Here is a 20,903-nt window from a genome sequence, read left to right on the forward strand (position 1 = left end):
CGATTGCACAAGCTTACCCTTTTGAGCAAGATGACTATACACGCCTAGTGACATCTTAGTGAATATATGGCATCTAATGATGAGAAAGATTTACATGATTACACGGATGGCATGTATGGTCTCGTTGACGATGATTTTATTTTTGTTGACAATGACGAGGAGAGGGGTTTAGACTTAGGGCTACCCGCCCATCTTTATGTTGGTTTGATTGTGTTCATGGTGCCTCTTCCTACTAATGTGCCTCCTAGAGGTATTCCTTGTGTTTTCTAGTGTGTACAAGAACGCATTGCAGTAGTTGAGATTTTGAACTTCATGTAATCTTTGTCTAGTTCACTCTTCAAATTGAGCGCGATCAACACGAAGAGGTGTTTCTTGTCCATTATCATTGCCTCTTGTCTTTTTAGAATCCATGTTTTTCTGCTTTAACTGTGATTGATAGCACAATATTCAACACAATTGCTTAGTATTAAACATTAGATTCAATATAATTTTATGTCATAGTCCCTTGTTTAGGTTTCTAAATCAAGAAGTTTGACTAAGCTAGTTTGACCAAGATAGACATTAGAGATCTTCTCTTAATACCATGGGAAATGCCTTCCTAATTGTCAATGGTTACTTTAGGTTCTTAATCCGATATTATGAAGCATTTTGTGCAATGTACTAGTGCTTTCTAGTGGGATTAATCCCTTTTGACCTTAAGCTTAAGTATTATAAAGGGAGTTTACTATTGTGATGAGCATGGGGAGAGTGTCAATATGACCTCCCAAAGTTACAAAATTGAAAGGCAGTGAAAAACAAACAAACAAAAAATAAAAGTACCAAAAACGTAAACTCTTAAGCTTTGCAAGAGATTGATCACATGCATGTTTTTAGTTGTTTAGCTTATGATTTGGTGCCACAAACATAGCGCAAAAATTGGATGATAAGGTTGTCAAATGCACTTTTGTTGATTACAATTCCAAAAGAAAATGCTACAAGACATACCATCTATAAATAAAACATATCTTGATTTCATGAGATATTTATTTTGTGGATGATTCTGTTCAGCCTTTGTTATCATATACGAGAGAAATTAATGTAAGCTCATAGGACATTCATGACACTTCGTTGCTTCTTTTTAACGGTGGAAACTTGAGTGTAAGTTCCAATGAGGCACATGCATATTAACCCTCACGGACACCTTATCACCTACCACGGATGCCGTATTATTTATTTAGTAGAGTCATGGATCGGGCTTGTCGGTCCAATAGGTGTGTAGGTGATCGCCGTACCTACTTCACATGTAGTTTTTGGAGCGCCTTCACCCACGGTGCCTACTCACTTAGGTGACTTGGCAATGTTTGCTCAAGATATCCAATCGATCTATTGCTGAGAATATGTGTAACACGCCTGATAGAGAGCCTAGGAGTAAGGCAGTACAAATAGCCAAGCTCACATAAAAATTTAGTGGAGATGGGAATGTGAGAAAGCATATCAAAGTGTTTGAACAAATATGCAATTCCCTAGGAGAACACAATGACCTACATAAGAGTAATGCTTTAAGACTACCCTTAAGTGGGAAGGCTGGGGATTGTTGGTATAGAACCCTAAGGGTGGAAGAAAAAACGATTTACCCTACTCTTAGGAGACTATTCTTGAAAGAATACATACGAGAGGGAGTACTTTGGGGTGTAGCATCTCAGCTCCAGAAAGCCCAACAAGAGGAAGGAGAGTTTGAATTCTTGTTGTAATCCAAATGAGCGCTTCAATAATAACCAATTGCTTGATAGATTCATTAGGGGATTACGACATGAGGATATCTACAATGGCCTAGTCATTAGAGGTATCACCACTTGGAAAGCAGTCACCACCAATGCAATCCAATTGGAGGATAATATAAGGATTCAAGGAGAAAGAGTGTCTGTTGAGCCTAAATCTACTAGCTCGCAAGCATCGGGGCATCAACCAATGACCCTAAAGCCTATTGCTAAGGAGCCAAATATATCTGAGATGACTTTAACAAATCTCACCAAGGCCATTCAAGATAGTCTTAGAGATAATCCTGCTCCACAAAACAATCATATGTATCCAAGAAGGGAGCAACAATGGTGCTCAGTATGCTATGGTCCGCATAGTACTAGTGAATGCCCTACTTTTAGAGTAAAATTCAATGGGAATTGCAATGCCTGTGGGAGGTACGGTCATCAAGCTAAGGATTGCATAGTATTTAAATGCGCAATGGCCAATAGACCAACCTTAGCATGGACAGACACACCTCGAGTGCCTGCATTGATGCCGGCCCCACCTCTTGAACAAAGTCACAACACATGGTCCCTAGGGCCCAAAATGTTGTTCAAACAACACCCTTACCACCTCCAGTGCTAGGACCGCAACCACCACATCCAAGAATCACTTATGTGAATCAAGTGGGTTGTGAGTCATCTATTGCTTGTTTGGAAGGTTGTGAAGAAGATATAGACCCTAATAGTGCCTATGCGATTGATGCACTTGAAGAAAGTCCATAATACTACATGGAGGACTATTGGGGCAAGTCAAACCTATCTATCAAATAGCTGCTCTTGCTGCAAGAGGCCAAAATATCAATTACATTGCCAAGAGACCACCTCTTCAATGCTATGAGTGTGGAGGTTCACATTATGTAGCGAGTGTCCTATTAGGCTACAAAAGAATGCTACACTAATGCAAACCAATCAAGCCATCACGTCTACAATGCTGATACTCATGTGTATTCAATGCGGTATAGATCATTTGATTTTTCCCAATGTCCAAATAATCCAAATGCACCAAAGATTACGCCATTAAACTTGATTGAGGTTATTGAGGAGCCATCACAAAGTACACATGTGGTAGCAGTAAATGTACTCACATGATTGATGCTCCAAAAACAAAATTATATTCTTGAAAAAAGAGACATGGCATCAATTGCCCAATCTCAGAAAAAAAAGAAAACACGAAGGAAGAGACCACAAAAAGAATCGAAGTCAAACCCCAGTTGAAAGACCAACATAGGGACTGGTGACGACCCCGTATATATGAACGATGCTGAAGAGGATTCTGATTCAGGTGAAACCATGGAGACCAAAACGATTACTAAGAAAGAAACCAACAAGGAGGATCGTCATGAGCCACAATGGCCAAGACCCAAGAAGCAGATAGGAACTTACCCAAATCCTACAAAGGAGATCAAGCGAGTCAAGCAATTAAGAAGTTTGGTAGAAGAGACCCAAAGGGATCTAGAGCCAGCACTTAGGCAGATCCAGATTACAGACACAGTGTTCCCTATGCAACAACAACTTCACAAAGTCCATAGACCCCTAGCCATACCTAGTGTCATCCAAGAAGAAAGTGACTTAAAGTCATGGGAAAGTGGGCGTACTTACTTCTTGTGCTGTTTACAGAGGGACTACCTAACCCTATCGAACAAATGGAGCTCCCATCTTCCCCATGTCAAGGGATTGAAGCCCAAAAGATGCCGTTAAACATTGCCAAATTGATGGATTTCATGGCTTCAGAAGTCAGAACCACCATCATGTCCAAACTATATGGAGACCCCGAGCTATTCTTAGCTCTTTGAGCTTTCCTCAATGGAGAACTGAAAGGCAGGCTACCACAATTTGCACAGATGAATGGAGCTAGGGAGATGCCAATAGAGGAGGAACCCTTAGATCCACTACCCAACTTAGATGAGAACCATGTTGTAGAAATACCTGTTAACAAGTTGGGACAATATTTTGAGGGCGATGAATCCAATGCGACCATACTCACTACCAAGGGATTAACTGTGAAGGGAATCCTTGATGGTGGCGCTGGGGTTAGCATTGTGTCTAAAAATTGATGGGAAACTATGGGAAGACCTCACCTTGCGAACCACAACCACAGTAGTAAGGATGGCCAATAGGTCTATTGTGAAACCTATTGGGATGCTAGAAGATCTCAAGATCAAGGTCTTTGGACACAAAATAAGAAATACCTTCATTGTTATGGATTTCTCCAAGCACACTATGACATATGAGCTGATCTTAGGACGTCCTTTCATGAGAGAAGCAAAAATATTGCATGACTGGTTTAAAAACCATGTCTACTTGTTGTTCCAAGATTGTGTCATTTGAGTGGATCATATAACAGGTCAAGTACATCCTCTAGGAAACAGGTTTATAATTGATTATAGATCTGACACCACAATTCACTCGGCCCCATTGCAGTATTATTACACGTGTAAAAAGAACACTGATGTTTGGGAAGATTCTCCTTATATGGATGTTCTACCTGGGATGACTGAGTTTGACAATGTGGATTGGGTCCACCTAGCAGCAACCATAGACACTTGGGGAAATAGGGGGATGACCTGGGTAGCACCTGAGAGGGATGAAATTCCACCGCTCGTACACTTAAATATGATAGAAGCAATGCATATAGCTTCTAATGACCTACATGATGAAGGCTTGATTGACATTGGAACTAGTAGCGTCTCACAAGACTATAGCCCACACGATTTGGAGTCAGAATCGTCAATGGAAATTGACTCTCAAGATGAAGAATTTGAGTTAAATCTTAGTGCAAATGTGGGGACAAACCATTTAGGGCCTAGTGGTACCCTAGATGACAATCTATCCAGAAGAGCAAAAGACACAAGTAGCGATTCATCTAGTGACTCTTCACTAGAGATCGGCCGTAATAGAAAATTAGACAAGAAGAATAAGAGGCAACGATATCAAGAAAATGTGCGTTCTAGAATACATGAAAAGAAATCTACCGTGGAATGGCTTAATTATATAGGGGCATGTGATGCTCATTGGAAGTTGGTAGATAACTGAGCTAAATACCTTCAAAGTGTTATGTGGTGTAGTCCACAACCCGTTGCCATCGCACAACTAGAGGCTACAGAGAAGCCAAAGTTGAGCCGTACCATAAGGAGACGACAAAATCGAGAGTTAGCTCATGAATGAAAGGAAGCGGAAGAGAAATCATAATCCATAGAACAACAAGACCCCATAGACTTACACCCTGCACTTGAACATTTCAAATCCTACACCACAGAGGAATGTAAGGTTGTGTATACAAAGGCTCAAAGAAAACCTATCGATGGAAGCAACGGAGTCGATGATGGTCCAGTGATAGTTAAAGAGATAGAGTTAGCAGACCCAAGAGAAGAGTCCAAACCTGTTTTCATTGCCCAAGACCTGACAGAGACTGAGGAGTATGTACTTAAAGAACTTCTCAAGGTATTCAAGGATATATTTTCTTGAACATATCATGATATGAAAGGTGTTCCACCTTCCGTGGTGCAACACACAATCCCCATGCATAGCATGGCTAAACCAGTTCAACAACGACCCTACCTGATGAATCCTAAGTATGCAAAGATCATTCAAGAAGAGATTGAAAAGCCTGTCAAATGCGGATTCATATACCCTATTGAGCACTCAGAATGGGTGTCTCCAATAGTTATTGTGCCACAAACAATGGGAAACTCAGAGTGTGCATGGATCTCAAGAAGGTCAATGCTGCCACTAGGAGGGACCATTACCCCTTGCTATATTTGGAACATGTGCTTGAAAGAGTTGCAGGGAAGGAAGCTTATAGCTTTTTAGATGGGTACTCTGGCTACAATCAAATCACAATTGCGCTAGAGGACCAAGCTAAAACAACCTTTATAACCAAATTTGGAGTGTTCACATTTCGTGTTATGGCTTTTGGCTTAACCAATGCCCCTGCTACCTTTCAAAGATTAATAAACACTCCTTTTAGAGAATCTTTGAAGGGAGTTTTGTGAAGCTTTCTTAGATGACCTTTGTGTTTATTCCTCTTGGAAAGAACATCTATCATGTTTACGAGAAGAGTTGAGAAGTGCAGATTGTATCGCATCTCCTTAAACCCTTTCAAATGCCAATTTCAGGTTAAACATGGAGTCATTTTAGGGCATATAGTGTCCAAAAATGGGATTTCCATAGACGAGGGCAAAATTAAATCCATTGCTGAATTGCCACCACCTACAAACTATAAAGGAGTTCAAAGGTTCGTGGGCCATGTTGGTTATTACCGGCGGTTTATTTTACACTTTGCCGAGATAGATCGTCCATTGTACAAATTTCTTATTGAGTTCCACTGGACCGCGGAGTGTGACCATGCTTCTGAGTCATTGAAAAAGACCTTGACAAGCGCTCCCACTCTATGAGTGCCTGATTGGAATGTAGTTTTCCATGTGCATATTGATGCATCAAACTTTGCTATTGGCTGTGTTCTAGCTCAACCACGAGAACATAAATTGGACTAACCCATTAGCTTTGCAAGTCATCAATTGAATGATGCCAAGAGACTCTACACCACTACAGAGCGGGAAGGTTTGGCTATGATTTATGCAGTGAAGAAATTTTTCTACTACCTTCTTGGCAACAAGTTTGTTTTCTTTGTGGATCATCAAGCCTTGTTGTATGTAGTAAACAAACCTTGTTCCACGGAAAGAATTACACGATGGTTATTAATTCTCCTTGAGTTTGATTTTACCGTTGTGGTGAGACCTCGTAAAAGACATGTCATGGTGTTTGTCTCGCATACCCAATGGTGAAGCCCCTACTGGAGTCGATGATGAATTGCCTGATACTTCCTTATTTCTAGTCGAGACTATGCCTGAATGGAGCAAGAAGATTGTGAACTTTCTAGTTAATGGTTTTCCACCCAAGGAGCTTCGTAAGGATATAGCTCAAAAATTGTTCAAAGAATGTGAACCTTATTCTCTCATTGCAAGAAATCTCGACAAACGATATTGTTAGACGTTGTGCCCATGAGGATGAGTATTTATACATACTGCAAGAAGCTCACATGGGTATAGCCAGAGGACATTTCTCACGGGATATAACTGCTAGAAAAGTGTTGCGATCAGGCTATTGGTGGCCGAACTTATTCAAGGATGCATCACTGTTTGCAAAAGGATGTGATGAATCCAATCTTACAAGATCACACAATGAAAGGATAAGATGCCCTTACATCCTGTTTAAGTGACTCAACCAATTGAAAGATGGGGTTTAGACTTTGTAGGCCCAATTAGTCCGGCAGCCCGTAACACTCAATCTCGATATATTATCGATGCCACTGACTATGTGACAAAGTGGACGGAAGCCAGGGTGACACGTAAGGCTGATGCAAGGTCAACTGCCAAGTTTCTCTTTGAGAACATTATTATAAGATTTGGTTGTTCCTTTGAAATTGTGAGTGACAATGGCACTTATTTTATAAATGGAATGTTAAAAGAATTCACTACCAACTTCATGATAGCTCACCATAAGTCCACACCTTGTTATCCACAAGCAAATGGCCAAGCTAAGAGTACCAACAAGATCTTAATTTCTATCTTGACCAAAACAGTGGAAGCTCATCGCACAGATTGGAATTTGAAGTTGACATCAGCTCTATGGGCTCACCGTACTTCTTACAAAGTGGCTATTAATTGTACACCATTCAAAATGGTATATGACCAAGAAGTAGTTATACCATGGGAGTTTATAATTCCTAGTTTGCGTGTAGCTTCACAAGAAGGTTGGGATGGTAACCCTTTAGTTGAGTGCTTATATATCCTTGAGAGATTAGATGAAGAAAGAGAATTGGTTGTGTAAAATGCAAAGCGGAGAAAGATAGAAGGAAGAAATGGTTTGACCGTCATCTAAAGAACAAAGATATCAATGTTGGTGATAAAGTCCTTATATATGGAGTGCATAACCAAAAGAAAAAGTTGAAATATACGGAAAAAGGACCATACAAAGTATGTGAAATCACCCCACAAGGAACCATACGTGTGGACACTGTTGATGGAGTTGAAACCATTGGATTCCTCAATGGTAGAAAATTTAAATGATATTATGATCCTTTAATCCAAGAGGAGCTACGTGCCATCCATAAAAAAAAGACAGCCAAGGCACAAACAGAATCGAAGAAGATACAAGCTCAAGCTGAGGCTAAGGAGCGACAACAATACATAAGACGCCAACAAGAGACCAACCTTGGAGTTACACATGCAATCCCTATTGAAACAGAGGATGATTGGTTGGACTCTGACACACCTCTACAATACCCTATTGAGCTAAGTAACGACTACGGAAAAGTGTTATATAATGCCTAGCTAGACACATGTGCTAAATATAATCTGTTGTCATATGGAGTGTGGTGTCAGTTGGGAAAGCCATCTCTATCTAAGAGTACTATCCAAGTCAAGGGTGTCAACAAGAAAAAAACTGTGATTTTTGGTATCTGGCATGCTTCTGCCAGTTATGACAATGGGGTTGTAGCTCAAGTCTTTTTGGTCATTCCTGCTAGAACTATGGAGGGTAATATAAACCTAGGATGCACGTGGATGATAGCCACCAAATGCACTATTGATTGGGGGACTAGGGGTGTCACAACGCAGAAACCAACTCTTAGCCTTGCCACTCAAGCCAAGTCCCTGAGATATTGCCTCTTAAGGAAATAAAACCCAAGACATTGCATGTCTAGGAGGTTGAACCATACGTCCCCATAGCCCAACTCTATAGAGCTTCAACTTCTGTAGTTGAAATAAAGCTTGAGACACACAAGACCCATCCTAAGATAACAAAGAAAACATTCAAGTGAGTCCCTAAAGCTTCTTTATTAGTGACTATTGCTAGTGCTAAAAAACAAGAGCCCGCTGGTAAGAGACGTCCCACTCATCCCAAGAAATGTAAAGAAACGTTGTGTTGGATTCTTAAAAAACTATTGGAAGCCCAACGCTACTATGAAGGAAATGATCAAATTTGGGTGCCAAAACGTAAATTGTGCTCTTACCTGTCATCTGACCCATGTAAACCCAATCCCATAGCTCCAAAATGAATTGAAGATCGTGGAAAGGAAAAAATCAAAAAATGCTACACACCCACTCTAGAGCTAGTTTGGGTACCGAAGAAAGAACGATTTGTTCCACCTAGCTCAGGAATAGCGAAGTCAAATGAAGATTCTTGCTCTTCATGAGTTCATATAAGAAAATAGAAGCTTCGACACAACCTCCATCTACCATTGTACATATCCATATAAACAAAAAAGAATTTGCACCTCCCGTTGTAAGTTCACCACCTACAACAACATTGCAAATGAAATCGTGAGAGAGTACCTTACCACCCTTGAGACTAGATGAAACGCCTAGGGCGGTCAAAAACTATTGGTCAAAGTCTTCACCCAAAACAACTCAGAACAATTGGTTTCAAAAGGTGACGACGTCATTCCAAAAGGTATGATCTACCCAAGAAAGGGGGGAGTGTTTGCTGACATTCATCCTTCCCTCACTCCCCTCTTAACCTTTCTCCTTGACCTCTCAATTCCCAATCTTAGGGAATGTATATATAAAGCATTATACTCACAAGACAAAAATAAAAAAGTAAAAGAGAAAAATGACTATAGGCGTCTAGTGACGTTCTTAGTGAATATTTGTGCCTCTAATGATGAGGAAGATTTACATGATTTCATGGATGACCTTTAGCTTAAGTATTGTAAAGGGATTTTACTAGTGTGATGAGCCTGGGAAGGGTAACAATGTTATGACCCCCCAAAGTTACAAAATTAAAATGTTGAAAACAAACAAACAAAAAAATCAAAAGCGTCACAATGTAAAATCTTAAGCTGGAAGAGAAATCCTAGCTTGATTTGGCACTTCACTCACATGTATCACCTATGGTACTAGAGCCCTAGAGGTTCCCAGTGTGGGTGCTTTTCCTTGAAGAGCAAAAAACCCAAGGCATAGAAAATAAGCACACACATCAAATTGAATCAATGTGAAAAGACTTTGGGGGGTCAAAGAAAAGGAAATAAGTCAAGCGATGATTTCATTGAGAAATTCCTTTTATCGTAGCTTAACTACAAGGTCTTCTAGGTATAGCCTCTAGTCAGCCCTCGGACATGAAATACTTGGCTCTCGCAATTAAACAACTTAATTGATCAGAGCAAATTGAGAAGCTTGCCCATGGTATTAATAGGTGACCTCTAGTGCCTTTCAACCGTTAAATTAGCGGCCCCAGACTTGTTTAGTTTTTGACCTTTACAACTATTTATGCGTTTGATTATATTACATTTTAATGTTTATTGCTGACAAATTGTTTAATATTCTGTTACCAATCAATTTGTCTGCCTACAATTGCATATGCTTTCTAATTGTATATGAGAATGCAATTACTGTGCCAATTTTTTTGTTTGATTTTGCAGCGACTAAAGAAGACTAAGGACATTCATCTCAAATGCTCTACCACCTCGACAAACGAGATTCATCTCAATAGCTTTCGAGGATGGAATCTACATAAGAAGGGGGTATATTAACCCTCACGGACACCCTATCACCTATGACAGACGCCGTATTATTTATTTGATAGAGTCATGGACCGCGCTTGTCTGTTCAATAGGTGTGTATGTGATTGCCGATGAGAGGCACACCACTTATCTTATTTTTACAACAGATTTGCAACAATCGGCCACTGTGGGCGCCCATGTGTGAATGGGTCAAACTCTTATAAAATGTCCATTTGAACTAAAAATCCTCATTCTCTGAGGTGTAAGCCAAGAAGCATCTTGCTCCATCTTTGTCTCCTTGTCCTTCGTGTGCTCACTGGTGTGTATGTCTTTGTATGCTTGCGAGAGAGAGAGAGAGAGAGAGAGAGAGAGAGAGAGAGAGAGAGAGAGAGAGAGAGAGAGACAGAGAGATCCAGCATTGTAGCGGCATTGGTGGCGGTGAGGCGGTTGAGCGCGACATCGACGACGGCTCCTTCTTCTTCGTATCCTTCATGATGGAAGCATTGAGCGGTGAGTGACACACCTCTGCCCCTTTGAGCTTGCTAGGCTCTTCTAGTTGTGTGTTTGCAGCCTTTTGAGGCTCGCACACAGTGCACAGGCAAGTTTCCAGCCTTCGACACGTATGACAAAGCGTACAATGTACAACCTATGGGGATTTTTGAAAATGTTACATATCAGCCTATTACTGATGTATATGTACATGATTCAAGGGCATCCACTAGGAAATATGTAAGACAGCACGTGCAAACAAAAAAGGGATTTATAATTAGGTACAGTTACAGAAACATGTACTTACGTACATGTTTTTTTTAATTGAGAAAGTGAAAATATCATACAGAAGGGGTACATTTAATGCTTGAAAATATACAAGGGATTATTTAAGAACCCCTTGTTCTCATGGCTACTTGATGTGGAAAAGATTGAGAATAAAGAGGCTGCCAAAATGGGTGGTGTAGAATTTACGTGACAATTAATTGGATGCACCTATGTCTAGTTGTACTTGTTCAGGTTCTCGCCATGCATCATATGTGTAATATTGTTATGCTTTGGTTGTTTCTAGTGTGATGAAGAGGAAGCTCTTTCTTTTGATGAAGCACGTGCTGGAATTAGGGTTGTAGGGAAACACACACAGGTTGGAGAAGATGAAGGAAGCTCAAGGCACACAACACGGTGTATTACTTAGTGTGCAATGGAAAGATAGATAGCTACAATGCATGTGGCAAAAAACCTCCTAGTGAGGGATAAAATGCCCCGACAGTCGTAAGTGTGTTCACACACATCAGTACCACATGTATATGGTAACAAATCCCCCCTGGAGTGATGTGGTGAACAAGAGCTGGCACATGAGTAAACGGAAGTGCCATGCCCTGAGGACATGATCAGTCCACAAAGGGGAGTAAGCCTAAAGCTTTGCAAAAAGCTTTGATCTTCTCATGAGACAATGCCTTTGTGAAAAGATCTGCAAGGTTGTCCTATGTTGACACATAAGCCAAGCTGATCTCTCCTGTTGAGAGCCTCTCGCTGACATAGTGGTAATGCACCTAAATGTGCTTTGTGCGAGCATGAAAAACTAGGTTCCTTGCAAAACTGCCAATGCGCTTTGACTGTTAGTGTTGATAGTGTTGGCAGTGTCCTGGCCAACACCCGAATCAGCCATAAGGCATCTGAACTGCCAAGCATGAAACAAACGTAGCTGTAAAGACTGCCCTGTACTTAGTCTCACAACTAGAAGTGGCCACAATAGGTTGCTTCTTAATAAACCATGATATACATGAACTGCCAAGCATGAAACAAAAACCACTTGTGGACACTCGCGTGTCAAAATAACCAGCCCAATTTGAGTCCAAAAAAGCATGTAAGTCTGGCGGCAATGATTCCCCCTTGGGATAAAACAAGTCAAGATATAAAGTGCCACTCAAGTAGCAAAAAATCCTCTTGATTGCCTGCCAATGCTTAGACCCTGGGCTATGCATAAATCTGCTCACATGTGAGATTGCAAACTGAATATCCGGCCTCGTGTTGCATACATAAATGAGGTAGCCAATAGCAGTTTGGCAAATAGTGACATCAACATGATCACCAACATCATGTAGACTCAATTTCAAACCTGTTTCCATGAAAGTGGCAATAGGTCTACAATCCTCAAGTCCAAACTTTCATAGTAATGTCTCTATGTAACTTTTTTGACAAAAGGCAATACCATCATCACAGTGCTTAAACTGTACACCCAAATAATGATGCAATAGCCCCAAATCTTTCATCTCAAAAGTAGCATTCAAATCAGCCTTGAATTCAGTAATATGTCTCTCATTTGGTCCAGTGATCAGTAAATCATCCACATATAGAACCACAATGAGAAGTATATTACCCTCACGCTTTACATATAATGTGCTTTCTGTTGGACTATTACAAAAGCCTCATTTGACTAAATGAGTGTCATCCTTCTCATACCGAGCATGAGGATAGTTCTTCAACCCATACAAAGCTTTGTTATATTTGCACACCGTATCCTCTTATCCTTTCTTGACAAAACTGCGAGGCTGTTACATTTCAAGAAAGCAGTAACAATGTCTGATGGATGTACATCCCAACCAAAATGAGCTGCCAATGCAAATAGAAAATGCACAGTAGTCATACAACAAGTGGGAGCAAAAGTCTCTTCATAATCAATGCCTTTTTGTTGTGCATAACCCTTTGTAACAAGTCAAGCCTTATAGCGATCAATCTCACCATTCGGCTTGCGTTTCAACTTGTAAACCCACTTCGTACCAATGGCCTTTTTGCTAGAGGAAAATCACATAAAGTACGATTTTCTAAATTTTGTGCTTCATCAAAACATAGAGGTTCCTCAACATCATGTAAGCTAGACACTACCAAAGCATAACAATCTAATGCATAAGATGCGTGGCGAGAGCATGAACGAGTGCAAATAGACAAAGGTGCATCCAATTTACTGTCACACAATGTATGCACCAGCCATTTTGGCATACCTCTAGCCTACTCATTTTTAGCCCTTTCCTCATTAAGTACATCATGTACATCTACATCAGTAATAGACTGATCTGTAACATTTCAAAAACTCCATAGGCTGTACATTTGTCTCATTGGATTACATTTGAACTTCCACCACTGAAAAGAGGAAACAAAGTGTCATAAATGTCCAGTGAGCTGACATTACTGTCTCTAGTACGTGACAATAAGGGTTGAACAAAATCTTCCACAAACACAACATCCTGTGAGACCAAGATACACTTTGTTTGCGGATGATACAACCTGTAACCTTTGCTTTCAACACTATCACCAATAAAAATACATTTGATAACCTTATCATCCACTTTTTTGCGCTGTGTTTGTGGCGCCAAAACATATGCCAAACAACCAAAAACATACATATGCTCAATAAAAGGCTTTCTATCATGCCATGATTCATATGGAGTAATAGACTGCAAAGCTTTTGTAGGACACTTGTTTAGTACATAAGGCGGCACACATGATGGCCTCAAGCCAAAAAGAATGCGGCAAAGCTTGACTTTTGAGCATACATCGTGCCATTTCCATAAGTGACCTGTTTTTTCCCTCACCAACACCATTTTGCCGAGGCATATAAGGCACTGTACATTGGTTTTTTATCCCACGACTAGCCATAAATGCATTAAATTCATGAGACATATACTCACCCCCTCGATTGGAACAGAGGGTGCCCATAATACATTTTGAGACATTTTCAGCCATAGCCAAAAATTGTTTGAAGCACATAAATATTTTGAACTTTTGTTTAAGAGAAAATACCCATGCATGCTTGGAGTAATCATCAATGAAAGTCACCAAATAAAGGTAATTGCCCAAGGACAAAGTTTGCATGGTCCCACAAATATCACTATGCACAAGCTGCAATCTGCGTGTGGCCCTAACTAAACCATCCTTTGGAAACTTAGAACGTTATATCTTACCCAAAATACAGCCTTCACAAACGTGCTTGACAAGTTCTTCAAGAGGCGGCAAAGAAACAACCATATCAAATTTCTGCAAACGCAGCAAACTGGCAAAATTTAGATGACCAAAACGTGCATGCCAAAGTTTTGCATCTGAAATAGCCTTTGAATCCACAATTAGATTTGCAAAATTCTACCACACTTGTCATACAAAGTGAGCATATACAGCCCATGACATAAAATGCCAGATGCAAAAATTTCATTATCGAAAGTGAGATCATATACTGTACATCTGTCATTCACAAAATTTACTACGAGACCAAGTCTAGCAAGTGCAGATATAGACAAAAGATTCTTCTTGATCCCACTACATAAAGTGCATCAACAAGTATAAAAGAACTGCCATTTGCAGCAATAAGCACAATCTTTCCAGCTCTCTAAACAAGATAAGAGACATTGTTGGCACAAGTAACTGAATTCCCATGAGGGACAGACTCAAGAGAGGTGAACAAATCACGACGTGAGGTAATGTGCTACAAAGCAGGATTGTAGGTACACTTTGCACTAAAAGCCCATCCTGCATCAACATCAGCATCACAGTCTCCTTTCATAGAAGACAACAATAACGACATTTGTAGTGGAACCAACATTTCCAGTGGAACCACCCTCTTTCTTCTTAGCCGCTTTTGCCTTCAATTTAGGAAACTGCTTGATCAAGTGATCATTAGCTTTACAATAATGGCAACGCATCTTCTTTTTGCCCTTATCACTAGAATTTCCAACCGAATTGCTGCCAGCGGAAGCATTAGGAACATGTGATTTTCCACTCGTAGAAGAACCATAAGAAGTGGCTGCATTGCTGTTACCACCCTTTCTTTGAGCAGCAATAAAAGCGTGCATGTTTGTAATGTCCCAAAATTTTTCAATGAAAGTATTCTATTTACTTTGCAAATATTTAAGGTTCACATTTTGTTAAGTCATAAAGCGTTCCAATAGAACAATCGGATCAATAATAGAACTCTGGAACCATTAATTATGGTCTTTATTCACTTGAAAACAATAGGTTGATAGAAAAACTTAAGCCTCAAGTCTATTTCTAAAAATAAGAGTTGACCCTTAAGAAAGAAGGAGTATTTTTAGGAAAGAGATAGAGAGAGAGGAAAGGAAGAGCATTTTTAGAAGAGAAAGAGTAGAAGTATTATTTTTAGGAAAGGAGGAGTATTTTTAGAAAAGAAAGAGGAGAGAGTCAAGTTTAGAGTTCTTGTCTTGTAAGCCAAGTTTCTTCTAGAATTAGAGAATCGAAATTATGTATCGGAATGCTTCATGACCACAAAAAAAATAAAAAAAATTATAACGCCGCGAACGTGCACGAACTTATCTTGTCGCTTTTTGCTATTCTTAGCTTATGCTTTTGGCTCTTGAGAGCCTATATAAAGAACCCTCTTCTCTGACTTTCAACACACACAAACACATAATTTCTCAGAAGCGGAAGCTCTCTTGCCATAATGTCGGAATGTCCCTCTCTCGCTCAACCTCTTACCCCTCAACCCATCTCCATGTCCAACTCCCTCTCTACCATCGTCGTGTTGCCCTTCGGATTCTTGAGTCCTCTTTCTCTCTTTCCCTTTTATCTACCTCGATACGATGGCCCCAAAGCGAGTGATTTGAAGCTCCAAGGATACTCTTGTCATTTCACCTCCTAGGAAGGTGCAAAAGAAGGCATCATGTACTCCAATCATAACTCAAGCGGAGGTATTGACTCCACAAGAAGTTCAAGCCGTCCAACCTCCAACACGGGAGGTAATTGAACATGTCGCTAATGGTAAGTCAAATTTATAAATTTGCATTGCTATTCATGTTGACCTAGGAAGTCAAGCATAGGGAATCTCTTAAACCGTTTAAGAAACGTGATTCTATCACAAGAAACAAGCATATGTTTTCATAGATTAGTGAAAGAACTATTTGATAAATTGTCACGATTTGTTAGATTGTTATTGCTTGATAAATTGTTATTATTTGATAAGTTAATATTGGTTGATATAAAGAGTTGGTTGATCATGTTTGAAGAATTATTTAAAGATAAGAATTATTAGAAGAATATCTTTTGTACCTCGTGGTTAGCGAGATGATTCCACGGTTAGCGGAGATTAAGCTGAGGTTATTGGCTCTCTTTTTGTTCCTCGCGGTTAGCGGGATGCCTTGCAAATAGCAAGATGCCTGGCGGTTAGTGGGATGCCTGGTGGTTGCAAGATGCCTCGCGGTTAGCGATATGGGAAGGTTGCGCAATTCACGGTTAATGAATAAATCCTTTGCAAAGGCTTTGTTGGTTAGACAGAGAAAGTCCCCGAGTAACGACAAACTCATAAGAAATTGAAAGTGTTCTTTTTGTTGAAATATAGGACTGTCTTCATTAGGCCTTGTTTGAATTGTTTCGGTATTTGTTTAAAGGGCTATATAAAAGAACCTGTGTCTGAAACTAATTAAGGAACATTGTTTGTGTATGTAAAACAGTGTGGTAGTAATTATAAAACAAGATAAAAAGTGTGAGTGTGGGGTGGAAAGCGGGGGCTGGCTCAGGTTGCCAGTCAAGGATGGGTGGTCTCAAATTAATTAAGGAACATTGTTTGTATATTTAAAACAATGTGGTAGTAATTAGAAAACAAAACAAAAAGTGTGAGTGTGGGGTGGAAAGTGGGGGATTGGCTCAGGTTTCCAGTCAAGGATGGGTGATCTTGATTAGTTGAGAAACTCTCCACTCCCTCTTATTAAGAGAAGCGAAATTAGAGTCTCATTGTGCCAAGAGTCAAGAAGTCCAAAATATACGTGCCCCTCAAAGCTATGGGTCCGATTAGTCGGGTACTTTTCACAAGATTACTAGTTAGTTTACACTATATCTCATATCATATTCAGGGTTTATAAATGGTGTCCGTGCCTCTTAAACGTGGAAAAAAGACGTTGTTTATGGATTCTAAATATGTCAATGGGATTCATCTCTATGTTATAGGACATAGCTTCTATTAGAATCCTTGATTTATCGACTTGGCCTTTGGCGTATGACCCTTACAACCACGATCACTATGGATAGAGGACTTCCTCTCTTATGTTGGTAGTATCTCTGCTTCATGAAAATGAATTAGGGTATCGTCAATGGAACTTGAGAATAAGAGGCCATCTATCAAGTCACCCCAATCTTCTCGGGGTTGGGGACCTCACAATTGGTATTAGAGCTTAGGTTAAAAAGATTTAATCGGCTACATCAAGCTTCCTCGTGTGTATGGTTCTCTATACCCATTATCCGACTCGTAGAGATATTATATTATGCCGATTGATGTGTACCATAGTTATGGTTGAAACCTCTATTATGTTTTCTCATGGAGAGATCTTTTGTAGACCCCTATATGACATTTCGATGACTTTATGATTAGAAGATTGAGTTGTTTTTCTAGAAAGAAATTGTTTGAATGATTAAGTCATGTGACTGAGTTTTGATGGACTGGTTAAATCAAGATTGGTTAAGTCACGTGATTGAGTTTTAATGGGTCGAACAAGTAATGATTGGTCAAGTCATACGATTGAGCTTTTAGTAGATTGGATAAGTCTAATTTTGGAAAATACGCTATTGATTTGAGTTATTATAAACATTGATGTACACTTAAGGGAATCCTTAAATCAATTCTACGTTGGAAAACCATCAAAATGATGCTATGTACAAAACAATTCAAGAAAAGAAATTGTTGCTCAAACAAATGCCAGTACCTTCTTTTAAAGGAGAGGGTGATAATATTGAGAGAGATCCGGAAGTATGGATTGCAGCCATGAATGAGAACTTCTCTCTTGCAAGGACCACACCTGCAAATCAAGCAATGCTAGGGATTTTTTGCCTCTCAAGGGAAGCGAAATTATGGTGGAAACAACATTGTCATGACATGGGAGTATTAGAGAACTCTCAGAGTTGGTGTGAAATCAAACAAGCGATGAAGGAAAGATACTTACCCCCCTCTCCATGAAGCAATAAAGATGAATGAGCTCTTTGGCTTGAAACAATACATCTTATCATTGGAAGAGTACTACTCAAAGTTTGTAAGACTTGGACGTTATGCACTGTCAATGACCATAGAGCAGCAGGTAGCTAGCTTTTGTCAAGGTTTAAGAGAACCAATTAGCTCGCGATTGGAAGCCCTGAAACCTATCACTGTACAAGATGCTTTACTATGAGCAAAACTTTATGTTGACATAGGAAGTCAAGCATAGGAAATCTCTTAATCCGTCGAAGAAACATGATTCTATCACAAGAAACAAGCATATGTTTTCATAGATTAGTGAAAGAACTGTTTGATAAATTATCACTGTTTGTTAAATTGTTATTGCTTGATAAATTGTTATTATTTGATAAGTTTATACTAGTTGATATAAAGAGTTGGTTGATCATGTTTGAAGAATTATTTAAATAGAAGAATTATTGGAAGAATATCTTTTATGCCTCGCGGTTAGCCAGATGATTTCGCAGTTAGCAGAGATTAAGCTGAGGTTATCGGCTCTCCTTTGTTCCTCACGGTTATCGGGTTGCCTCGTGGGTAGTGAGATGCCTCACGGTTAGCGGGATGCCTGGCGATTAGCAAGATGCCTCGCGGTTAGCGGAATGGGAAGGTTACGCAATTTGTGGTTAGCAAAAAAAACCTTTGCAAAGGTTCTGTTGGTTAGACAGAGAAAGTCCATGGGTAGCGACAAACTCATAAGCAATTGGAAGCGTTCTTTTTGTTGAAATATAGGACTGTCTTCATTAGGCCTTGTTTGAAGTGTTTTGATATTGTTTGAAGAATTTATAAAAGAACACGTTGGAAAGGGGGAAATGGGAAAACCACCAACACACTAACTGAATGCCTCTCTATAGCCCAGTGATCTCACAACACCCCTATCCCCTAGCAAACACACACCTCGACTCCCAATCTGCAAACAATTACTATCCAAGCCCGATCCCGACCAACCCTGACTAGATAGATCCGATTGCAAAGTAGGTTCAGATAGCCTCTATCTATAACACTGTAGAGCACCATGTGACATATAGGCAGTCCAATAACAATCGACACTCAAATTCCTACCCAATCCTTGATATACACCCGTTTGTCTTCAAGCTTGCAGACTTGTACACACCAACATCTATATAGAAAGCACGTATACACCCATCGCATTCAGAGATACACATATACTAGACCAATAGATAACAGAGAGAGAAAAGAGTGATAAATTCGCGGATAGATGTAACCAATATCAGGTAGACAAAAGCTCCCAAAGAGGGTGTACAATGATGGATCCCCATACAAACCACCATCCTAGTTTGATTACTTGGCCCACTTTCTGGTGGCTCGCAACAATACACCTTAGCTGGCGGACCCTCCCTCTTTGATGTCAATCTCCCACAGGCTGCTCTCGGCCTTCCTTTCTTTTCATATGCCACCTCAACAGATGGCGCACCCCTATTGGCCGCTTGTAGCCCTGGCTTGGCCTTTAGACAACACCTTCTCGTGGCTTGGACGTCCCTTTAATGCTTCAGCTTAACCCGGTACCAGTCCACGACTTTGTTCCATAGCACACTCCCCTCGTACTGTAGCATCCTACGGCCCCTGGCCCGCCTTCTATGCCACCTTATGATCAATTGTGACACCTCGTGGCCTCTCCAATCCTTCTCTCCTTCCGTGCAGCCCCATGGTGGCGTTCCCCCAGCCGACTCCCCACCTGCAACCGGCCCGCTTTCAGTCCCCCTTGCCAAGGGTGGCTTTCCTCAAGCCACGCCCCCTTGCTCCAGCCTTTCTCCTCATGCCATCACTGGCGGATCCTTCTGCAGCGCCATCACCTTGTTGCTCTCTGGTGGGCCTTCACTGTCCAGCCTCGCCACCTCAAGGCCACTTGTTGCCGCCCTCGGCCCTTGCCAACTGCAGCCTTCTCACCTCCTTGTTTTTGCTCTCGGCCACTCTCGATGGCCTCTGGTTCCTCCCATGCAAGGGGCCCGGCCCTCCTCCCAACTGCAACACCTTCTCCCGCTTCCCCAGTGGCGCCACCACCTCTGGTCTTGCAAAACTGGCCTACTGCCTCCCGTGCAACTGCATGGCTCTCTGTCATCCAACTGGCGCTTCTCCCTCCATGCAAGCCTTTTGGCGACCTTCCCTCACGCTCTGCTTGTCTACTGCAGTCGACAGAAATAAGTTTTTTATTTATTTTAAAGTAGCTTAACAAAGCTTTTGGGCTTGGTCTCCATGCACACGCTGCAACCGTCGTCTTCGATTGTCGATCAAGAAAACCTCCATCGGGACATCCCTTTGCATAGCCTTGCCTTCTCAGGTCCCATTGTCTCATAAAACACCTTAATGTGGCTCACCGCTCCGGGAATCACACAGCCGTTATGAGGACCAACAAACTGTGCCGTAATTTGATAGAACTCTTTTCGCACAACGTATCCCGGATGCAAAGCATTAGACCGAGAATGGCCTGGCTACCATGGCCATTGACAAACTGGAGCCGAGCTACTAGCCCTCGACTTTCAAGAATCCAAAGGGGTTCGAAACCATCGGAATGGTGCCCTCATTTTGCAACATTATAGCATGAACTAACAGAGGTACCCATCAATCTTCTCAATACCTTTGAGCCTCCCGATCAATGGTGTCAAAAGCCATTCAAGCCTTGCCATATTCATAT

At 40.8% G+C, this 20,903-nt stretch overlaps 1 protein-coding gene across 1 annotated transcript; it reads left to right on the forward strand.

The window, feature by feature from the left end:
• Positions 1-19,282: 19,282 nt before the first annotated feature.
• Positions 19,283-20,413, forward strand: LOC147425503 (uncharacterized). The gene has a single exon (XM_086500074.1). It carries the CDS (start codon positions 19,859-19,861, stop codon positions 20,411-20,413), a length of 555 nt encoding a protein of 184 aa, XP_086356200.1. The 5' UTR covers positions 19,283-19,858.
• Positions 20,414-20,903: the final 490 nt, after the last annotated feature.

Source organism: Adiantum capillus-veneris, chromosome 25 (genome assembly GCF_014529385.1).
Source record: "Adiantum capillus-veneris isolate H3 chromosome 25, ASM1452938v2, whole genome shotgun sequence".
NCBI classification, from domain to species: domain Eukaryota; kingdom Viridiplantae; phylum Streptophyta; class Polypodiopsida; order Polypodiales; family Pteridaceae; genus Adiantum; species Adiantum capillus-veneris.

What these genes read in the sequence shown, in the direction of transcription:
- LOC147425503 (XM_086500074.1), top strand. Translation starts at nt 19,859, where the DNA reads ATGATCAATTGTGACACCTCGTGGCCTCTCCAATCCTTCTCTCCTTCC.